Raw genomic sequence first — 19,051 nt, 5'->3', positions numbered from 1 at the left:
AGTCCATGTGCTTGGGTAGCACAAGTTCAGGCATGGCAGTCTGGGGGGCATTCCTGAATCTCTCCAAACAAGATGAGCAATTCCTCTGGTGTGGCCTCATGCAGGTGAATTATTACATTGTGACTCCCTTGCTGGACAATGGCTGTTGATGGTTTTTTTGACACCCTGTCTGGGTGTTGGTTACTTTCCCTGCTGTTGCCTCAGGTGGGCGCTAATATTTGGCAGATTTCCCAACTTACAGCATGCTTTAGTGACCCCACTGTACAACACAAATCTCATCACTTCATATGCATTAATGATACACATATATGGATAGGAAATTACTTTGAGCAGATCATAACCTTTCCCCTGATATTTGCTCCAAAGAAATATTCTATAAATGTTAAATGCTGTTTGAAAACTGCTACAATCCTTGGGAGAGCGTACTATAACCCCCATATTCCTCATTTTCATATAATCATGTTCTTAAATATAAAGCATGCCTTGTAAGATAAATGATAAAAAATAAAACTAGTTTTCCATTAATTTCTTTAATGCTAAACGCTTGTAAATTCGTCGGCATTTTTGCTCAGGAGAATCAGTTCTGTGGGTGCCTTCATTGTGTCTAACTACTGAATCTGAGAGGAAGCTGGCTTGTCCAAGTTTAATTTGTTATGAAATATGTTCAAGAGGCCAAATAAAAGAAGGTCATGTTTACTGCTCTAACCCCATAATAAAATAGTACAGGAAAAAGGTTAATATCATATCTGTCTCATGCAGTAATGTTATAGTCACCTTACGCAGAACGTGTGCTCCCCAAAGTTACCCATTTCACCTTTAATCATTTATATGAAGATTTCACAAGTTACACTTATATTTACACATCACTTAAATCCAGCCCATGTATTTCTCCCAGTTCCCATGTGTTAGTGGGGAACTATTGTAGCGAACTTTCCTTCTGCACTACCTCAGGGGAATTGGCTAGTAAAGTGTCTAAGGCCCCACTCTACTCCCTTTACCCAGAGGCCAGCCTGCAGTGCTTGGTGATGGAGTGAACTTCACAGACTGTGAACTTCCACAATGCTGAGCTCTGTCAAACTGCTACAGAGCACCCTTCATTAAGCAGGAGATATCGTTTTTCCCTCTCATCATACAGGTTTAAAGTCAGTGTCCCCCGCTGATCACCTTCTGCTGGTGTATTTGCTCACTTTGTCACGAAGCTCTTTGGTTTTGACCCCATAAATGATTGGGTTGAGCATGGTAGGGACGAGGAAGTAGAGGTTGGCCAAGATGATGTGAACATGGGGAGCAATGCCCTGACCAAATTGGTATGTCAGAGAGGTGAAGAGGAAGGGAGTATAAGTTGTCAGCATCACACAGATGTGGGCTGTGCAGGTGTTGAGGGCTTTCTGGTGGGCTGTCTTGGAGGAGATTCTGACGACAGCCCTGGCAATCAGACCATAAGACAGGGCAATGAGCGTTAGGTCTAACCCGGTGACTACAAATGTAATCACCAAGGAATATGTCCTGTCAACCGTGGTGTCCCCACACGATATCTTCACCACAGACATGTGGTCGCAGTATGTATGGGGGATAATGCGGTTGGTACAGAATGGCTGCCTGATCAAGTTCAAGGGCAAGGGCAAAATGAAGAGAACAGCTCTTATCAAACATACTAGCCCTAGATTAGCTATTCGTGCATTGGTGAGGATGGTGGCATATCTGAGAGGGTTGCATATGGCAATATAGCGATCGAAGGCCATTGTCACAAGGATGGCTGAGTGCATAACAGAAACTGTGTGAATGAAGAACATCTGGGTGAGGCAGCCACCCACAGTAATGCCTTTTAAATTGAACCAAAATATACACAGTGCCTTTGGCATGATGGAGGTAGATGAGCAAATGTCTGTGAGTGCCAGCATGCAGATCAGCAGGAACATCGGCTTGTGCAGGGTCTCCTCTTTCCCTACAACAAACAGAACTGTGAAATTTCCCAACAGGCTGATAATGTAGAACATAGAAAAACAGATGGAAATCCAGACGTGAGCAGCTTCCAGGCCAGGGATTCCCATTAGCATGAAGGTTGAAGGGTCAGAGGGGGTGAGGTTGAAAGCTGCCATGAGGTTGTTGATGCATCAGTAGGGCTAAGAAATGTTCAAGGTGCCTGTGCAGGGAGAGAAGCACATTGAGTGGGTTTACACACTTTATAGCAAATAGCAAGGTAAAGAGTTTATAGTTATTATTCCTCTAGAAAGGGGGTGAGTAGGGAGGTGGCAACATTTACAGATGACACCAGATTATTTTGGTCATAGTCGAGTCCAGAGAAGTCCTCAGAGGGAGCTAACCAAGCCAGGTGAATGGGCAGCATGATGGCATAGAAACTTCAATGTCAATAACAGCAATGTGTATTCCCATTGGAGGGAAATGCTTGAAGTCAGAAAACACCTGGGAAGGTTCTAATTTAATTGCATGAACTCAGGACAGGGAGCAGGGCATCCTGGTACACACCTCTGGGAAACCCTGCTTACAGTTCAAGCATGGACAGAGACTAAGAAAACATTTGGGATCCAGGAGGAGTGGGATGGAAAATCATAAAGATAATACACTGCCATAATATCAGTCCAACAATGTTTCATCATCCTCTGGACTCCTCTGTGTAGTAGTGAGCACCCCTCTCACAAAGGATATTGCAGAACTAGAGGGGTTCAGGCAAGGGCAATGAGAATAATAATGGCCCTGGGGAAACTCTCATATGGAGAGAGGTTGAAAAGACTGGGATTGTTACCTTACAAAGGGGATGAATAAGAGGGGACATGAGAAAAGTCTATAAGATACTGACTGGTAAAGAGTTGATTGAGAATGTGTTCTTCCTGTTTCATAACACAAGATCAAGATGACACTCAATTAAACTGAAATGTGACATATTCAAAGCAGATAAAAAAAAGAATGCTTTCTTCACTCAATGCCTAATTAGTCTGAGGAACAAGAGGTAGTTGAGGCCGTGAACTAAGAAAGATTCAGTAAAGGTTTGGATATTTACATGGGTAGTGAGACTATCCAGTTACAATAGTTACAGGTAAATAAATATTTTGGAAATCCTAGACACCAAAGTGTTTCAGGGCACAAGCCAATGTCTAGCTGTCAGGCATTAGGGCGACACCTTCCAGGTGATCAGGTCACACACACCCATACATCTATTGTTGAGTTTCTTACACCTTCTTCTGCAGGACCTGAGGTTGTCCCTGTAAGAGAGAGGACACTGAACTAGATAGAGCATAGGTCTGATCCATGATGCAATTCCTATGTTAGAAAGAGCCCAGTTTTCCCCATGGAAACAAACATAATCATGTTGTGTTAAGACTTTGTGCTCAAGGGAATGGGCACAAATGACACAAGGGTATTGGTATTCAGCATACAGGCCTTCACCTCTGTTACTCCCCTTGTTTCTTTTGGTGACACTCTTTCTTGCAGACACCCAGCTTTGTCTGAGGCATAAGTTACAGGTTTTAACTGACAAGTGTAAGCAGAGACATGTGTCATCAATTCAGCTGCTAACCCTTCTCATGCCTGAATATTGATGAAGTTTAGAGATGACACTAAAATTGGGGGATTGTAAATAATGAAGAGGACAGGTCACAGTTCAGAGTAATCTGGATTGGTTGATAAACTGGGTCAAAGCAAACAATATGTGTTCTAATATACCTATGTAGATATCTTCATCTAGGAACAAAGAATGTTTGTGATGCTTACACGATGGGGGACTCTCATGGAAAGTGCAATGACTCTGAACAACATTTGGGGGCGTGAAGGGATAATTAACTAAACATGAGCTCCCAGTGTGACTCAGTGCCAGAAGAGGCCAATGTGATCCTTGGATGATAACCAGGGGAATCTCAAGGAGATGTGGAGAAGTTATTTTACCTTTGTATTTGCCTCTGGTGCAACTGTTCCTGGACCCTTTGTCAAGTTCTTTTGTCCACAATTAACGATCGATGCTGATCTATTGAAGAGGGTTCAGAGAAGAGTCACGAGAATTATTAAAAGATTAGAAAACAACCTGCCTTATAGTGATAGACTCAAAGATTTCAATCCGTTTAGTTTAACAAGTTTGGTTTTGGGATGACTTTTGATAACACTTTATAAGTTCCAACACGGGAAAGAAAAATATAATAAGCTTTTCAGCCTAGCATAGCCCGATTCAATGGCTGTAAATTGAAGTTAAAGCAATTATGACTGGAAATAAGGTGTACATTGTTTAAACGGTGAGAGCATTCACACAGGCAGGGACACACCCAGCTGCAGTTACCTTCAGGCTCTGACCAGCCACTGCATGAACCAACAATAGAAAGGTTATAGCCAATATAACCCCCAGGTTCCCAGGTTAGGACCTCAGAGCTGTACCGTCCTGCCCTAGTACATACTCTGACCAGTATGAATTTGTTACCCAGTTCCTTCAATGTGGGGAGGAAAATGCACACTTGTGGTAACCAAGCTGAGATATTTCCCCCAGACACCTAAGTTAAAGGGATACTAGGTTTAGATTAAAACATAAAATAGATAGAATATAAGTGATTATATTGGATAGCAAACAGATCAAAGAAGATGACCTAGCAAATCAGGAATAAGGCAAACTAAGTTTAACACACTAGTTAGATTGACTATGAATTAGCAGTTTCTCACAAGCCATCTGGCAGATTCTCAAGGCAGAAACTGCATTTGACTTGCAGCTCAGGTTTCTGAGGTTTCCATACACAGACTAGAAATCCCGTTAGCCTGGGTCCAGCACTTTCCCCAATTCAGTCTTTGTTCCTCAGGTGTTTCCAGCAATCCTCTTGTGTGAGGAGTGAAGAACCACCGATGAGGTCACTCCCAGCCTTATAAAGCTATAGCATGGCAGGAACCCTTTGTTTCAAAACTTGGTTCCCAAACCAGTTAGTGGGAAAATACAGACTCCGCAAGGTGTAGTCCTAATTTATGTGGCCTGGTCAAATGCCCTGGTAGAGTGATAGTATCCATTATTTAAAGGCTGTCTGCAGCGTTCTCAGGAAGCCTGAGATGAGTTTTTCCTCAGGCCAATTGTTTTACTTACTAGCTCATTGCCCTCAATGGGCCCTTCCCAACTAGCTCCTTAGACTGAAAACTTCTTGCCAAGTGGGTGTTCCCCAGGTGGAACTGCATTTCAAATGCAGATACATTGACAATATTCAGCTGGGGGCCCACTGGCTAAGCAGCAGTTCTGCAGAAAAGCACCTGGGGATTACAGTGGATAAGAAGCTGGATATGAATCAGCAGTGTGCCCTTGTGTCCAAGAAGGCTAATGACATATTGGACTGCCTTAGTAGACGCATTGCCCACAGATCGAGCACAGTGATTTCCTTCCTCGATTCGGCACTGGTGAGGCCACATCTGGAGTATTGCATTCAATTTTGGGCCCCCCACTATAGGAAGGATGTGGAAGATTGGAGAGAGTCCATTGAAGGGCAATGAAAACCATCAGGGGGATGGGGCAGATGACTTATGAGGCGAGGCTGAGGGAACTGGGCTTGTTTAGTCTGCAGAAGAGAAAAGTGAGGGGGAATTAGATAGCAGCCTTCAAGAGGATGGAGCTCGGCTGTTCTCAGTGGTGGCAGATGACAGAACAAGGAGCAATAGTCTCAAATTGCAGTGGGAGAGGTCTAGGTTGGATATTAGGAAACTTTATTTCACTAGGAGGGTGGTGGAGCACTAGAATGGGTTGCCTAGGGAGGTGGTAGAATCTCCATCCTTAGGGGGTTTTAAGACCTGGTCTGAAAAAACCCTGGCTTGGACGAATTAGTTGTCGAATCCGCGGGACCGGGGACCTCCTGCAGACACGCCGCTGAAGGTGGCCTGCCTGCTGTGCTTGTGACAGCAAAAAAGCTAGAGCCGCCCCTGCCTGAGGTGCCCCCAAACACACTCAGGGCCAGGTAAGGTCCTAGCCCTGGCCTTAAGACCATCAATCACAAAGAAAAATTCAATGTCAGTGTTGCTGCCCAGCTGTCCCTGTAAACCCTGCTCCCCACGCCCATAACCTTCAGTGCCGCCCGCCTGTCTGTGAACATGCGTCTGCCGACCCCAGAATCCCGAGCTCTGTTTGCCGGTCACTGTACACCCCCTGCCTGTCCTCACTGCCCTGAGTGCTGCCTGCTTCTCTGTGTACACCACCCTCCACGCAATCAGAACCCCCAGCACTGCCTGCCTGTCTGTGTGCTACGTGCTCCCCGCCACCGTAATTGCCCGTTCTGCCCACCATCTGATATACATCCTGCTCCCTGCCCAGAACCCCCAGTTCTGGCCACTCTCCATATATGTACCCCACCCCCACAACTTCCAGCCATGCTACAGAGATACCCCTCACCCAGCAGCAAAACCAAGTACCAGACATGGGGAAATGGGGAAGATCAGCCTGAACTGCCTTTCAGGGGGCAAAGGGAACCCCAGCAGCAGTTCAGTCTGTGCAGGGAAGCAGAGAGGGACAGGACTGGCGGGAGGGTGTTGAGACTAAAAGAAGCCACTGCCAGTAACTCTTCCTAAAAATGACACAAAGCATTAATATATTGCAGCCCATTAGAAACCCAGACCGACCTCCCTGAGGCTGCTTTTTCTATGTTGTCAATTGCTGACGTTACCATGAGGCTGTAGTGGGGTTGCTCATGGGAGGAGGGATGGTCCGGAAGGGGGACAGTCTCAGAAACAATCTGCTACAATGTTGTCCACATTATGTTACTGCCTGAGACACCCCCCACCCCAGGAGCCCTCGTTACAGCTCCTTGGTCTGTGCATTAGGCAGGATGTCCATTCCCTCTTTCACCCAGTTTGAGGTCTCCACACCAATGTGATCTGGCTACTGTGATCTGGATACTGAATGTTTTTCTCTCCCCCAACACACACACACACACACACACACACACACACACACACACACACACACACACACACACACACACACACACACACTGCATTCCTGGACCCCCCCCCAGTGAGATTTCCAACAGCACTCTAAGCCAGAATCATGCTTTTCTTTTTACTGCCTTTTGGTACTTCTTATCCACTCAAGAACCAGAGATGCAGGGGCACAGAGAGAGCAGAGCCCTCTCCCCTGTCAAAAAAACTGTTTTCCTCATTGTTCTGACCCTCTAAGCCTGTGAGTTTGAGATTTCAGCAACATTCCTGTCAGTTCTTCTTCGATCCAAACTAGCTCACCTGTCCTTAGAGGCCACGAGACAACTGCTTTTAGAACTGATTATAAGGAATAGTAAAGAGATCGAAGAAGATGACATAGTAAATCAACAAAAAGGCAAACTAAGTTAAGCCAGGTAAGGTCCCAACACTGGCCTTGGAATATCAATCACAAAGAAAAATTTAATGTCAGCGCTGCTTCCCAGCTGTCCCTGTAAACCCCGCCCCCCATAACTTTCAGTGCTGCCAGCCTGTCTGTGAACATGCCTCTCCCCACCCCACGATCCCCAGGTCTGCTTGCTGGTCACTGTTCACCCCCTGCCTGTTCTCACTGCCCTGAGTGCTGCCTGCTTCTCTGTGTACACCTCCCTTCACGCAACCAGAACCCCCAGCACTGCCTGCCTGTCTGTGTGGAACCTGCTCCCCGCCACCATAATCATCAGTTCTGCCCACCTGCCTGTATACATCCTGCTCCCTGCCCAGAACCCCCAGTTCTGGCCACTTGTCCATGTATGTACCCCACCCCCACAACTTCCAGCCATGCTACAGAGAGATACCCCTCACCCAGCAGCAAAACCAGGAACCAGACCCCACAGTGACAGCTCACAGAAATACCTCCTCAATGGCTAAACTCAATGTCTGCCTGCACCTGGGAAATGGGGAAGATCAGCCTGAACTGCCTTTCAGGGGGCAAAGGGAACCCCAGCAGCAGCTCAGCCTGTGCAGGGAAGGAGAAAGGGACAGGACTGGTGGGAGGGAGAGAAGGTGTGGAGACTAAAAGAATCACTGTGAGTAACTCTTCCTCAAAATGTCACAAATCATGAACATATTGCAAACCGTTAGAAACCCAGACACCCCTTACTGAGGCTGCTTTTCCTGTGTTGGCAATTGCTGACGTTACCATGAGGCTGTAGTGGGGTTGCTCATGGGAGGAGGGATGGTCCGGAAGGGGGACAGTCTCAGAAACAATCTGCTACAATGTGGTCCACATTATGTTACTGCCTGAGACACCCCCCTGACCCAGGAGGCCTTGTTACACCTTCTTGGTCTGTGAATTAGGCTGGATGTCCATTCCCTACACACACACACACACACACACACACACACACACACACACACACACACACACACACACACACACACACACACACTGTGCATTCCTGGACCACCCCCAGTGAGATTTCTAACACTGCCTGGCTTCCTCTAAGCAAGAATCATGCTTTCCTTTTCACTACCTTTTGGTACTTCTCATCCGCTCAAGAACCAGAGATGCAGGGGCTCAGAGAGAACAGACCCCTTTCCCCATAAAAAAAAACCCAACAACATTATAATCATAGTTCTGACCCTCTAAGCCTGAGAGTTTGAGATTTCAGCAACTTTCCGGTCAGTTTTTCTTTGGTCCAAACAAGCTCACCCATCCATAGAGGCCACAGGACGCCTCCTTTTGAAATCACTGGAGGCTCATGGCCAGTGCAAATCAGGCAACTTATTTAAATCCCTTCATACGGATTTAGGGTGAACTCCTATCCATGTTGGGAGATTTGCCATTCATTTCAATGGGACCAGATTCACCCTTAGTGTTTAACTTTTGGCTCCAAGAGGCCAAAATCATGGCTTTGGGTCGTGCTACAGAGAGCGCTATTATGTTAGGGCGCTGAAAGAGTCTGAAGTAAACACCCAGTTTATGTGGTGTTCTGAGACCTGGCATAAAAGATGGGGATTTCAAAACATGTGGGCCCTAATTTTGCTTTCAGGGAGGCCAGTGTCAGTCTGGAGTGATCCAATGAAAGCAGAATGTGAGGGCAAAATCTGGCCAGTGTGCAACACATTCCTGTTGTGAACCCTCTGGTAACACAGATACCCACTGCAGAGGCTTTCCCTGCACTTCTTAACAGGGCAATGAAGTTGTTGAATTGGAAACCATGAGCGAAGAAGAAAATAAAACCACCGCCCAAAAAGAGGAAGCTACTGAGACAGATAGAAGAACACAGTAAGAGACAAGGAACTGATCTTAACAACTACTATTTATCTAATCTATTTCTATAACAATTTTAGTTCCAATTTTACCAGGTAAATCCCTTGGGGTTTCTGACAATACTAAACAGTTCAAATCATTGTGCTGGTGAATCCTGCCCAGATGGTTCTTGACTTTACCCCTGGAACTGTTCCTGAGCCCTTAGCACTAACTTTATTGCAGAAACAAACAACTCACCGAAACTCCGCTCAGCAGAGAGAGGAATTCTTCTTCCTGCAACAGGAAGGCAGAGCCCTGAGTATCAGTGTCTGAATCTCACACGTCTGACACACGGCACGCTGAACCACAACCTTTATGATTCCCCTGTACAGTCCCTGCAGACTCGCAGGTTGGCCAGGATTCACAGACAATTCTCTTGGCTCCGTTACCAGTGGGAAGAGCAGAAAATAGACCTTGGAGAATTTCAGCCTGAGAGGTTCCCTTGGGAGAGAAGACATGATTCTCCAATAACAGGGGTTCAGATTGTCAGGACAAACTGAATCTCACAGACTTGATAGAGTGGTTCGGTACAACTGAATCCCTAGAGAGAAAAGGAAGAGCCAAGTTTTAGATGTGTTCCGTTATATCAGCATTACCATGCTGCTGCCCATAGTCATAGAATCCTCTTTATCCTCCCAGCTGACGAGCCCTGCGCAGAATCCCTGAGAACACGACATACAATGTAAAGGTTTTTCCTTGTGGCACATACTTGTTTCAAACCCATTTGATAGCGTCTCTCAGACCGAGGGTAGCACAGATTGTCCCTGCTTCATGATAAAAACCCATAGTGCACTACTTCTGCCATGGCCAGGAGCAACTTTCTCAGCCCCTTCAGTGATCAGCATGTGCCCTGAAACCTGGAGACTGCTAGAGTCACTGCACAGGCTGTAATTAGGATAGGGAAGACAGAGGAAGAGGTTCAGAGGCACAGATGTGAATTAAGTGCCCAATGTCCATCCACATTTGGTGGGACTCGGGTGGTTAAAGGCACAGAGGCAGTAGGCACCAATTATAGTCTTCGCCTCCACAACATCCTCTGGCGAAAAGTTCCACAGGGTAGGTCCAGAGAGTTCCTGGAGGATAGGTCCATCCATGTCCCACATGCCCCACTACCTCCAACAGTCCCTGCTATCGAACCAATAATTTGAACTGAAAGCTTGGTAGTAACACTAACATTCAGTTTCCCAGTTTGAAAACTCACAGCTGGACCCTTTGGTATAGGCCTTCTCTTTTACCTGTTGTGCATTTAGCAAAATTCTTCTAGCAAATGCCTGCAAAATCTTGATGCGATTCCTTAATTGAAGAATGTATTGGACTGTGTTCATCGCCTGGGGTTTTTGCTCTTCCATGTTTCTGCAAGCATGTCTGGAAAGTCTCGAGGTTGCTTCCCAGACAGCAGATCAAAGGGAGAAAGAACGCTTGGAGGCTTGAGGCACATCCCCGATCACAGAAAGGTGGCAGGGGAAGAGTTGGTCCCAATGTTTGGCATCCGAGACTACAAACTTCTTTAACACTGCCATTAAAATTCTGTGAAATCTCTCTACCATCCCATCACTCTGGGGATGGTAGATCGACGTTCTACATGTCTTTAACCTCAGTAGATACTACAGGTCTTTCATTAGTTGTAAAGTAAAGTTAGGTCTGTAATGATGCTGCCTTTGGTGGGACACTTCTGAGAGTATCAATTCAGGACAAATTGCTCAGAGCAGGGCAGTTACAGCCCGAGGCTGGGGTTCCTTTGCACACCAAGGCAAACCAAACAAGCCAAAGATTGAAGACTTTGGTTTTACCCCGCTGGCTATCCAGAAGTCATAAAAGTAATTCCCTTAGATATTCCAGTTTCCCAGTACACCCACCAGTGACACTCATTATGGGGACGAATGGTTATGAAAACCAATACCCCAGTAAAAGAGAAAGGTTCTCCCAATCCCAAAGCAGCAAGGCCTAGACCCAGGTAAATCAGATCTTACCCACAAATCATGCTGTTGCCAATCCTTTAGAATCTAAAACATATAGGTTTATTCATAAAAGAAAAACAATATAGATGAGAGGCAGAATAGGTTACATGGAATCAATTACATACAGTAATGATAAAGTTCTTGGTTCAGGCTTCTAGCAGTGATATAATAAACTGCAGTTTCAAATCAAGTCTCTGGAGTACATCCCCAGGTGGGATGGGTCATTCAGTCCTTTGTTCAAAGCTTCAGCTTGTAGCAAAGTTCCTCCAGAGGCAAGAAGGAGGATTGAAGACAAAATGGAGGGGTCTCCAGGGCCTTTTATATCCTCTGCCATGTGGAAGGACACCCCTCCATTCTTACTGTGGAAATCAGAGCAGCAAGATAGAATCTGGAGTCACATGGGCAAGTCACATGTCCATGCTGACTCAGTTTACAGGACGACACCATTGTTTACGTTAGTTTGAACGTTCCCAGGAAAGCTCAGATGTGGACTGGCATCTCCGAAAGTCCATTATCAGTTAAGTGTTTCTTGACTGGGCACTTTCTGAGATTAGGTTTTTCTCAAGAACCTTCCAAATGCTTCACAGATGCTACATGGATCCAAACACATTGAGATACAAGTACATAGACAATATTCATAACTTGAACTACAAAAATGATACACACATACTGACCAAATTGAACCAAAATATACACAGTGCCTTCAGCACAATCAGGATAGACATGCTGATGTCTGTGAGTGCAAGCAAGCAGAACAGTATGTACATTGGCTTGTGCAGGGTCTGTTCTTTGCCTACAAAAAAAAGAACCATGAAATTTCCCAACAGGCCGATAATGTAGAATGCGGCGAAAGAGATGGAAATCCAGATGTGAGCAGCTTGCAGGTCAGGGATTCCCATTAGGGTGAATGTTGAAGGGTCACAGGGGGTAAGGTTGAAACCTGCCATGAGGTGGAAGATGCATTAATGAGGCTCAGAAATGCTCAAAGTGCCTGTGAAGGGAGGGAAGCACAGTGAGGGGGTTACTCACATCATAACAAATAGTAGGGTAAATATTTTATAGTTGTTACCAATCTAGAAAGGGGCTGAGCAGTGAGGTGGCAACATTTGCTGATAGCAGATTAATTAGGTCAAAGTCAAGTCCAGAGAAGTCCTCAGAGGGTGCTAACCAAGGGAGATGAATGGGCAACATGACGGCAGAGAAACATTGATGTCAATATCTACAATGTGTATGCCCAGAGAAGGGGAAATCTTGAACTCCTCAAACACCTTACAAGGTTCAAATTTAGCTGTATGAATTCAGGACAGGAAATTAGGCATCATGGTACACACGTCTGTGAAACCCCTGCTCACGGTGCAAGCATGGAGAGAAACTAATCAAAACACTGGGATGCAGGAGGAGTGGGATGGGAAATCATATAGGTAACACAATGCCATGAGATGAGTCAGTCAATGTTTTAGCCTCCGCTGAACTCCTGTATGTAGCACTAGGCACCTTTGTCACACAGGATATGGCTGAACTACTGGGGTTCAAGGAATGATCAAGGATCTGGGGAAACTCTCATACTGAGAGAGCTAGAAAAGACAGGAATTGTTACACTACAGACATGATGAATAAGAGGGGATATGAAAAATGTCTATAAAATACTGACTAGTAGCATCTGATGAAGTGGGTTCTAGCCCATGAAAGCTTATGCCCAAATAAATTTGTTAGTCTCTAAGGTGCTACAAGGATTCCTCGTTGTTTTGACTAGGAGAGAGTAGATTTATTTAAGTCCCTACATGTGGATTTAGGGTGAAATTCTGGCCGTGATGGGAGTTTTGCCATTGATATCCGTGTGACCAAGATTTCACTCTTAGTGTTTAATTTTCGGCTCCGAGCTGCAAAAATCACCGATTCGGGTCCTGCTACAGAGAGCACCATTCTGTCTTGGTTCTGAAAGGTTCTGAAGGAAACCCCCAGCTAATGTGGTGTTCTGAGACCTGACAAGAAAGACGGGGATTCCAAAACACCCAGGTCCTGATTGTGCTCTCAGGGAGGTGATTGTCAATCTGGAGTGACCCTCTGCAGACAGAATGTGAGAGCAGAATCTGGCCAGTGTGCAACCCATTCTTCTTGTGAACCCTCTGGTAACACAGATACCCACTGCAGAAACAGGCAACTCACCAAAATCCTGTTCAACGGAGAGAGGAAGTTTCCTTACTGTGAGACAAAGACAGAGCTCTGAAAATCAGTGTAGGAACCTCAAATATCTGACATGGACCATGCTGGACAGCAAACTTTATGATTCCCCTGTACAGTTCCTGCAGACCCTTAGGTTGGCCAGGACTCCCAGACAATTCCCTCGGCTCTGTGAATACGAGGAAAAGCAGAAAATAGACCATGGAAATCTTCAGCCTGAGAGCCTCCCGCAGCAGTGAAGAAATGATTCACTGATGGCAGGGGCTCAGATGGTCAGGGCACATTGCAGACTGTTCAGCCTAGCAATTGATGATGGCTTTCTTTCCTGTGTGTAATGTACTGCCCTCTGCACTATGTGTGGGAATGCTGCTACAAGATACGGGACCGAAAACCATTTTCAATTGGTCGGAGAGTGTACTGCTGCATACTGCCCATGCAGTTGTAATATCCAGTCTATTAACCTCTGAGACACCACTGTCACCCTGTCAAGGCCAAATGATGTGATCCTGAACACATGCAAGTCAAAAGGTGTGGAAAAGGCTTCTGGCATCAAAGGAATCTGCCAGTGTCCCTTTGTTAGGTCTAAAGTGGATGGATTTCTTGCAGCTCCCAACAGTTCTAGTAGTTTGTCTACTCTCTGCATCATGTAAGCATCAACATTCAATGGGTTGTGTTATCCTGCATCAGACCTAATAAAGTGGGACTTCTCCACTCAGTGTGTGATTCCTTCACCACTCCCAGGACCAAAATTACCTGGAGATCATCTCATATGGTATCCCACATTTTATGAGGGAACAGCCACAGAGTTTTCCTAATCTGTTGTCCTGGGGCCATGCACTCTGGTGGTATTTTAGGTAGGTGTTCCCTGCTGGGATGAGAACACAGTGGTAAAGGAATCAAACAAGTGCTACATCTGGATCTTTCCTTCAAGATACAGTCCCTTCCCCATGTTTGCATCACAGATACCTGGGGGCATAATTTGGGCTCCACAGGGTATGAATGTGATGGATTGCCAACCCTGTTATGCAGTTTGGGATGCGAGGGAATTTCTGCAGCCCTCTAACCACTGTGGTGGGCTGGCCCATTTTCGCTTTGCTTTGCTGGTAATTCACCTTCTCCAGGCCCAATTATCACCCAACACAAGAGCAAATGGTGCCACGTACCCAAACTGAGCTATCAAAGGGCTTATATAAGCCACCCCAATATAAACAGCAGACACTAGTCAATTTCCCATCTCCTCAGGCTCACATCCCCGACTGGAGTATAAACCCCAAATTATAATGTCTTTCACTTCATAGGGATCTGTACAATGAAAGCTCATGTTTTTCACTGGCAAGCGGCAGGTGGTTGGGGTCTTGGGGGTGAGGGGATCAGGGTGGAGGAGAGGAAGGACTAGCAAGCAGTGCAAAGTGGGGTGGAGGAGAGAAGGGACTTAGTGAGCTCTTGGTGGGAGGGGCATGGACGAGGGGGGTGAAGGAGATGAGAAAGTCGGGACCCAGTGAATGCCATGGCTACCAGGTGGCCACAGGCATTGCTAGAGGGGAAAGGCTCAGTGAGTGGTGGGCTGTGGTGGCCTCTCAGAGGATGAGAGGAAGGATTCAGAGAGAACCAGTGGGGGCCTCAGCAGAGGAGTGGAGCAGGGACAGGAAGAGGTGGAGCATGGGTGGGGCCTTGTGGAGAATCAGGATGGGGCATCTGGGGCCGAGTGCAGGCAGGGCCACCACAGCCCATGTGTCCGTGGTCTCAAAGGTGGCAGAGCAGCGATTGTGCCACAGGGGAGGTTTAGCCTCCCCTGGCCTATAATGTCTGCCACCTATGTAAGGTGGCCCTACCTGGGCTACTTCCTACCACCTCCCTGTGAATGTCCCAAGGTCTCCATCTGGTGTAAGGGAGCATGAAGGGTGTCTGATCACCCCAAGGAACATTCTGGTAGCTGCCTGTAGCAAGGTCGTTCTCCTTTCATCTGGGACAGCAACTGCCTCTTCCTGTGGTAAGGTCCAACTCCTAGGGCCAGCTAAGTCCAAGGGCTCTCCCCTGCTGAGGCAGTCCAAACAGCAAATGAAGGGTAACAATAAAGTTCAGCATTCGTATGAGAGATCAAAACATAGAAGATTAGGGTTGGAATGGACCTCAGGAGGTCATCTAGTCCAACACCCTGCTGAAAGCAGGCCCAACCCCAGCTAAATCATCCCAGCCAGGTCTTTGTCAAGCCGGGCCTCAAAAGCCTCTAAGAATGGAGATTCCACCACCTCCCTATGTAACCCATTCCAGTGCTTCACCACCCTCCTAGTGAAATAGTTTTTCCTAATATCCAAACTAGACCTCCCCACTGCAACTGGAGACCTTTGCTCCTTGTTCTGTCATCTGCCACCAATGAGAACAGCCTTGCTCCATCCTCTTTGGAACCCCCCTTCAGATAGTTGAAGGCTGCTATCAAATTCCCCCTCACTCTTCTCTTCTGCACACTAAATAAGCCCATTTCCCTCATTGTCCCCTCATAAGTCATGTGCCCCAGACCTCTAATAATTTTTGTTGCCCTCCATTGGACTCAATCCAATTTGTCCACATCCTTTCTATAGTGGGGGCCCCAAAATTGGACACAATACTCCAGATGTGGCCTCACGAGTGCCGAATCGAGGAGTATAATCACTTCCCTTGATCTTCTGGCAACGCTCTTAGAAATGCAGCCCAATATGTTGTTTGCCTTCTCACAAAAAGGGCAAACTGTTGACTCTTATCCAACTTATCATCTATTGTATTACCCAGGTCCTTTTCTGCAGAACTGCCTCTTAGCCAGTCAGTCCCCAGTCTGTTTGTGAGCAGCAGGTGAAGAGAAGTATGGCCTCTAGTTGGTTCCTCCATCCCTTGAACTAGGAAGTTGTCCCCTACACTCTCCCAAAACTTCCTGGATTTTCTCTGCACTTCTGTATTACTCTCCCTGCCGTTGCTGAGTTATTGAAGTCCCCCATGAGAACCAGGGCCTGTGATCTGGAAACTTCTCTTAGTTATCTGAAGAATGCCTTGTCTATCTCATCCTCCAGGTCTGGTGGTCTATAGCAGACTCCCACCCAGTTACTCTCACCTCTAACCTTAACCCAAAGACACTCAACAGGCTTTTCTCCAGTTTCATACTGGAACTCTGTACAATCGCACTACTTCCTTACATACAGTGCAGCTCCTCCACTTTTTTCCCCCCGATTGTCCATCCTAAAGAGTTTATACACATTCATGACAGTGCTCCAGTCATGTGAGTTACCCCACCACTTCTCATAGTTCCTTGACTCTGCCAGGATTTCTAATTCATCCTGCTTGTTTCCCAGGCTTCCAGCGTTCATGTACAGGTACCAAATATAATTAGCCGATTGCCCTACTTTCTCAGTATGAATCAGGAGGCCTCGCCTGTTGTACACTCCTCCTTGTGTTTCCTCCCGGTATCCAACTACTCCACTTACCTCTGGGCTTAGGTGTCCACCCCTGGCAAACCAGGTTTAAATCCTAGTTTAAAAGTGAATGCTTCCCTCTCAGGATGTCCCTGCAGCACACTATCCCTTCCCTCAGGGAGGGACCTTCGGGCAGTTGTTCAGGAGTGATTCTGCCTCCCTCAGCTCAGCTCCACTGGAGCTGCCAATAGCAGGTCTCCACTCCTCCCTGGGTCTGCCACAAAATGAGCTGCTCCCCTGCCTTTTTGCCTTTCTCAAACACGGCTCTTCAGATTTGATTTGTCTGACCCACTTTCTGAAAATTTACTTGCTGAATGTTTGGCTTCTTTGAACTCAATTTTAAATTAGCTACAAGTTCAGTGCCTTTGGGAAGTAATACTGCTGCTTTGTATAGATCTTTGTGTGACGTTCCCTCTGATGTTATCCAGACCGGTGATCTGCTAGGTCACTCCAATCCTTGACTCTGGGAGCCAGCCTTACCCTGCTCTGCTGTGAGAACCCCCACTCCAGGGGCTGTTGACACACAGCCGCTGACATGGCAGCTGCTCCCAGCTACTTGCAACCGAATAACACTAGCCAATATCTCCGGTCCCAGACATACCCTATGAACCCCCATCTTGCAGAGTCCAGTTATGCCCGCTGGACGCTGGAAGCTTCTATGAGTTTGTCAATTTAACAAAGACATTGATATGTACCAGTCTTGTTATCCCAAGGGGAGTTTCTGACACGCTTCAAACCAAACGCACTGCTTCAAGTGGAACAAACAAACAGATTTATTAACTATAAAGATTGACTTTATGTGATTATATATCAAAGCATAACAAGTGAGTGGTTACCAAACTGAAATAAAATCTAACCTCGCAGGCTAAACTCTAAACCCTCTTAGACTGGGCAGCAACTAGATGAAGCAGTTTTTTCTCATCCCACTGGATATCGCAGGCCTTAATGCACAGGTTTGTTCCTTAAACCTGGGCCAGTCTCCTGTGTTGGAGTCTTGTCTTCTTCTCGGTGTCTTGGTTGCTTGCACGATAAGTGTGGACAGGAGAAGGGCCCAGTATGTGTCCACACAGTCTGTTTTATACTCTCAGTCCATGTGCTTGGGGAGCACAAGTTCAGGCATGGCAGTCTGGGGGGCATTCCTGAATCTCTCCAAACAAGATGAGCAATTCCTCTGGTGTGGCCTCATGCAGGTGAATTATTACATTGTGACTCCCTTGCTGGACAATGGCTGTTGATGGTTTTTTTGACACCCTGTCTGGGTGTTGGTTACTTTCCCTGCTGTTGCCTCAGGTGGGCGCTAATATCTGGCAGATTTCCCAACTTACAGCATGCTTTAGTGACCCCACTGTACAACACAAATCTCATCACTTCATATGCATTAATGATACACATATATGGATAGGAAATTACTTTGAGCAGATCATAACCTTTCCCCTGATATTTGCTCCAAAGAAATATTCTATAAATGTTAAATGCTGTTTGAAAACTGCGACAATCCTTGGGAGAGCGTACTATAACCCCCATATTCCTCATTTTCATATAATCATGTTCTTCAATAGAAAGCATGCCTTGTAAGATAAATGATAAAAAATAAAACTAGTTTTCCATTTATTTCTTTAATGCTAAACGCTTGTAAATTTGTCGGCATTTTTGCTCAGGAGAATCAGTTCTGTGGGTCCCTTCATTGTGTCTAACTACTGAATCTGAGAGGAAGCTGGCTTGTCCAAGTTTAATTTGTTATGAAATATGTTCAAGAGGCCAAATAAAAGAAGGTCATGTTTACTGCTCTAACCCCATAATAAAATAGTACAGGAAAAAGGTTAATATCATACCTGTCTCATGCAGTAATGTTATAGTCACCTTACGCAGAACGTGTGCTCCCCAAAGTTACCCATTTCACCTTTTATCATTTATATGAAGATTTCACAAGTTACACTTATATTTACACATCACTTAAATCCAGCCCATGTATTTCTCCCAGTTCCCATGTGTTAGTGGGGAACTATTGTAGCGAACTTTCCTTCTGCACTACCTCAGGGGAATTGGCTAGTAAAGTGTCTAAGGCCCCACTCTACTCCCTTTACCCAGAGGCCAGCCTGCAGTGCTTGGTGATGGAGTGAACTTCACAGACTGTGAACAGACGTTAGGTGTGAGGAACTTCACAGACTGTGAACTTCCACAATGCTGAGCTCTGTCAAACTGCTACAGAGCACCCTTCATTAAGCAGGAGATATCGTTTTTCCCTCTCATCATACAGGTTTAAAGTCAGTGTCCCCCGCTGA

General features: G+C 46.1%; 1 protein-coding gene across 1 annotated transcript; it reads right to left on the bottom strand.

The window, feature by feature from the left end:
- Window positions 1-1,160: 1,160 nt before the first annotated feature.
- Window positions 1,161-2,099, bottom strand: LOC101934387 (olfactory receptor 52P1-like). The gene has a single exon (XM_005312837.2). It carries the CDS (start codon window positions 2,097-2,099, stop codon window positions 1,161-1,163), a length of 939 nt encoding a protein of 312 aa, XP_005312894.2.
- Window positions 2,100-19,051: the final 16,952 nt, after the last annotated feature.

The sequence above is a fragment of the Chrysemys picta genome, chromosome 1, assembly GCF_011386835.1.
Source record: "Chrysemys picta bellii isolate R12L10 chromosome 1, ASM1138683v2, whole genome shotgun sequence".
NCBI lineage: Eukaryota > Metazoa > Chordata > Testudines > Emydidae > Chrysemys > Chrysemys picta.
Note: the sequence above shows the minus strand (reverse complement) of the source record. Positions and strands in the feature narration are given on the sequence as shown.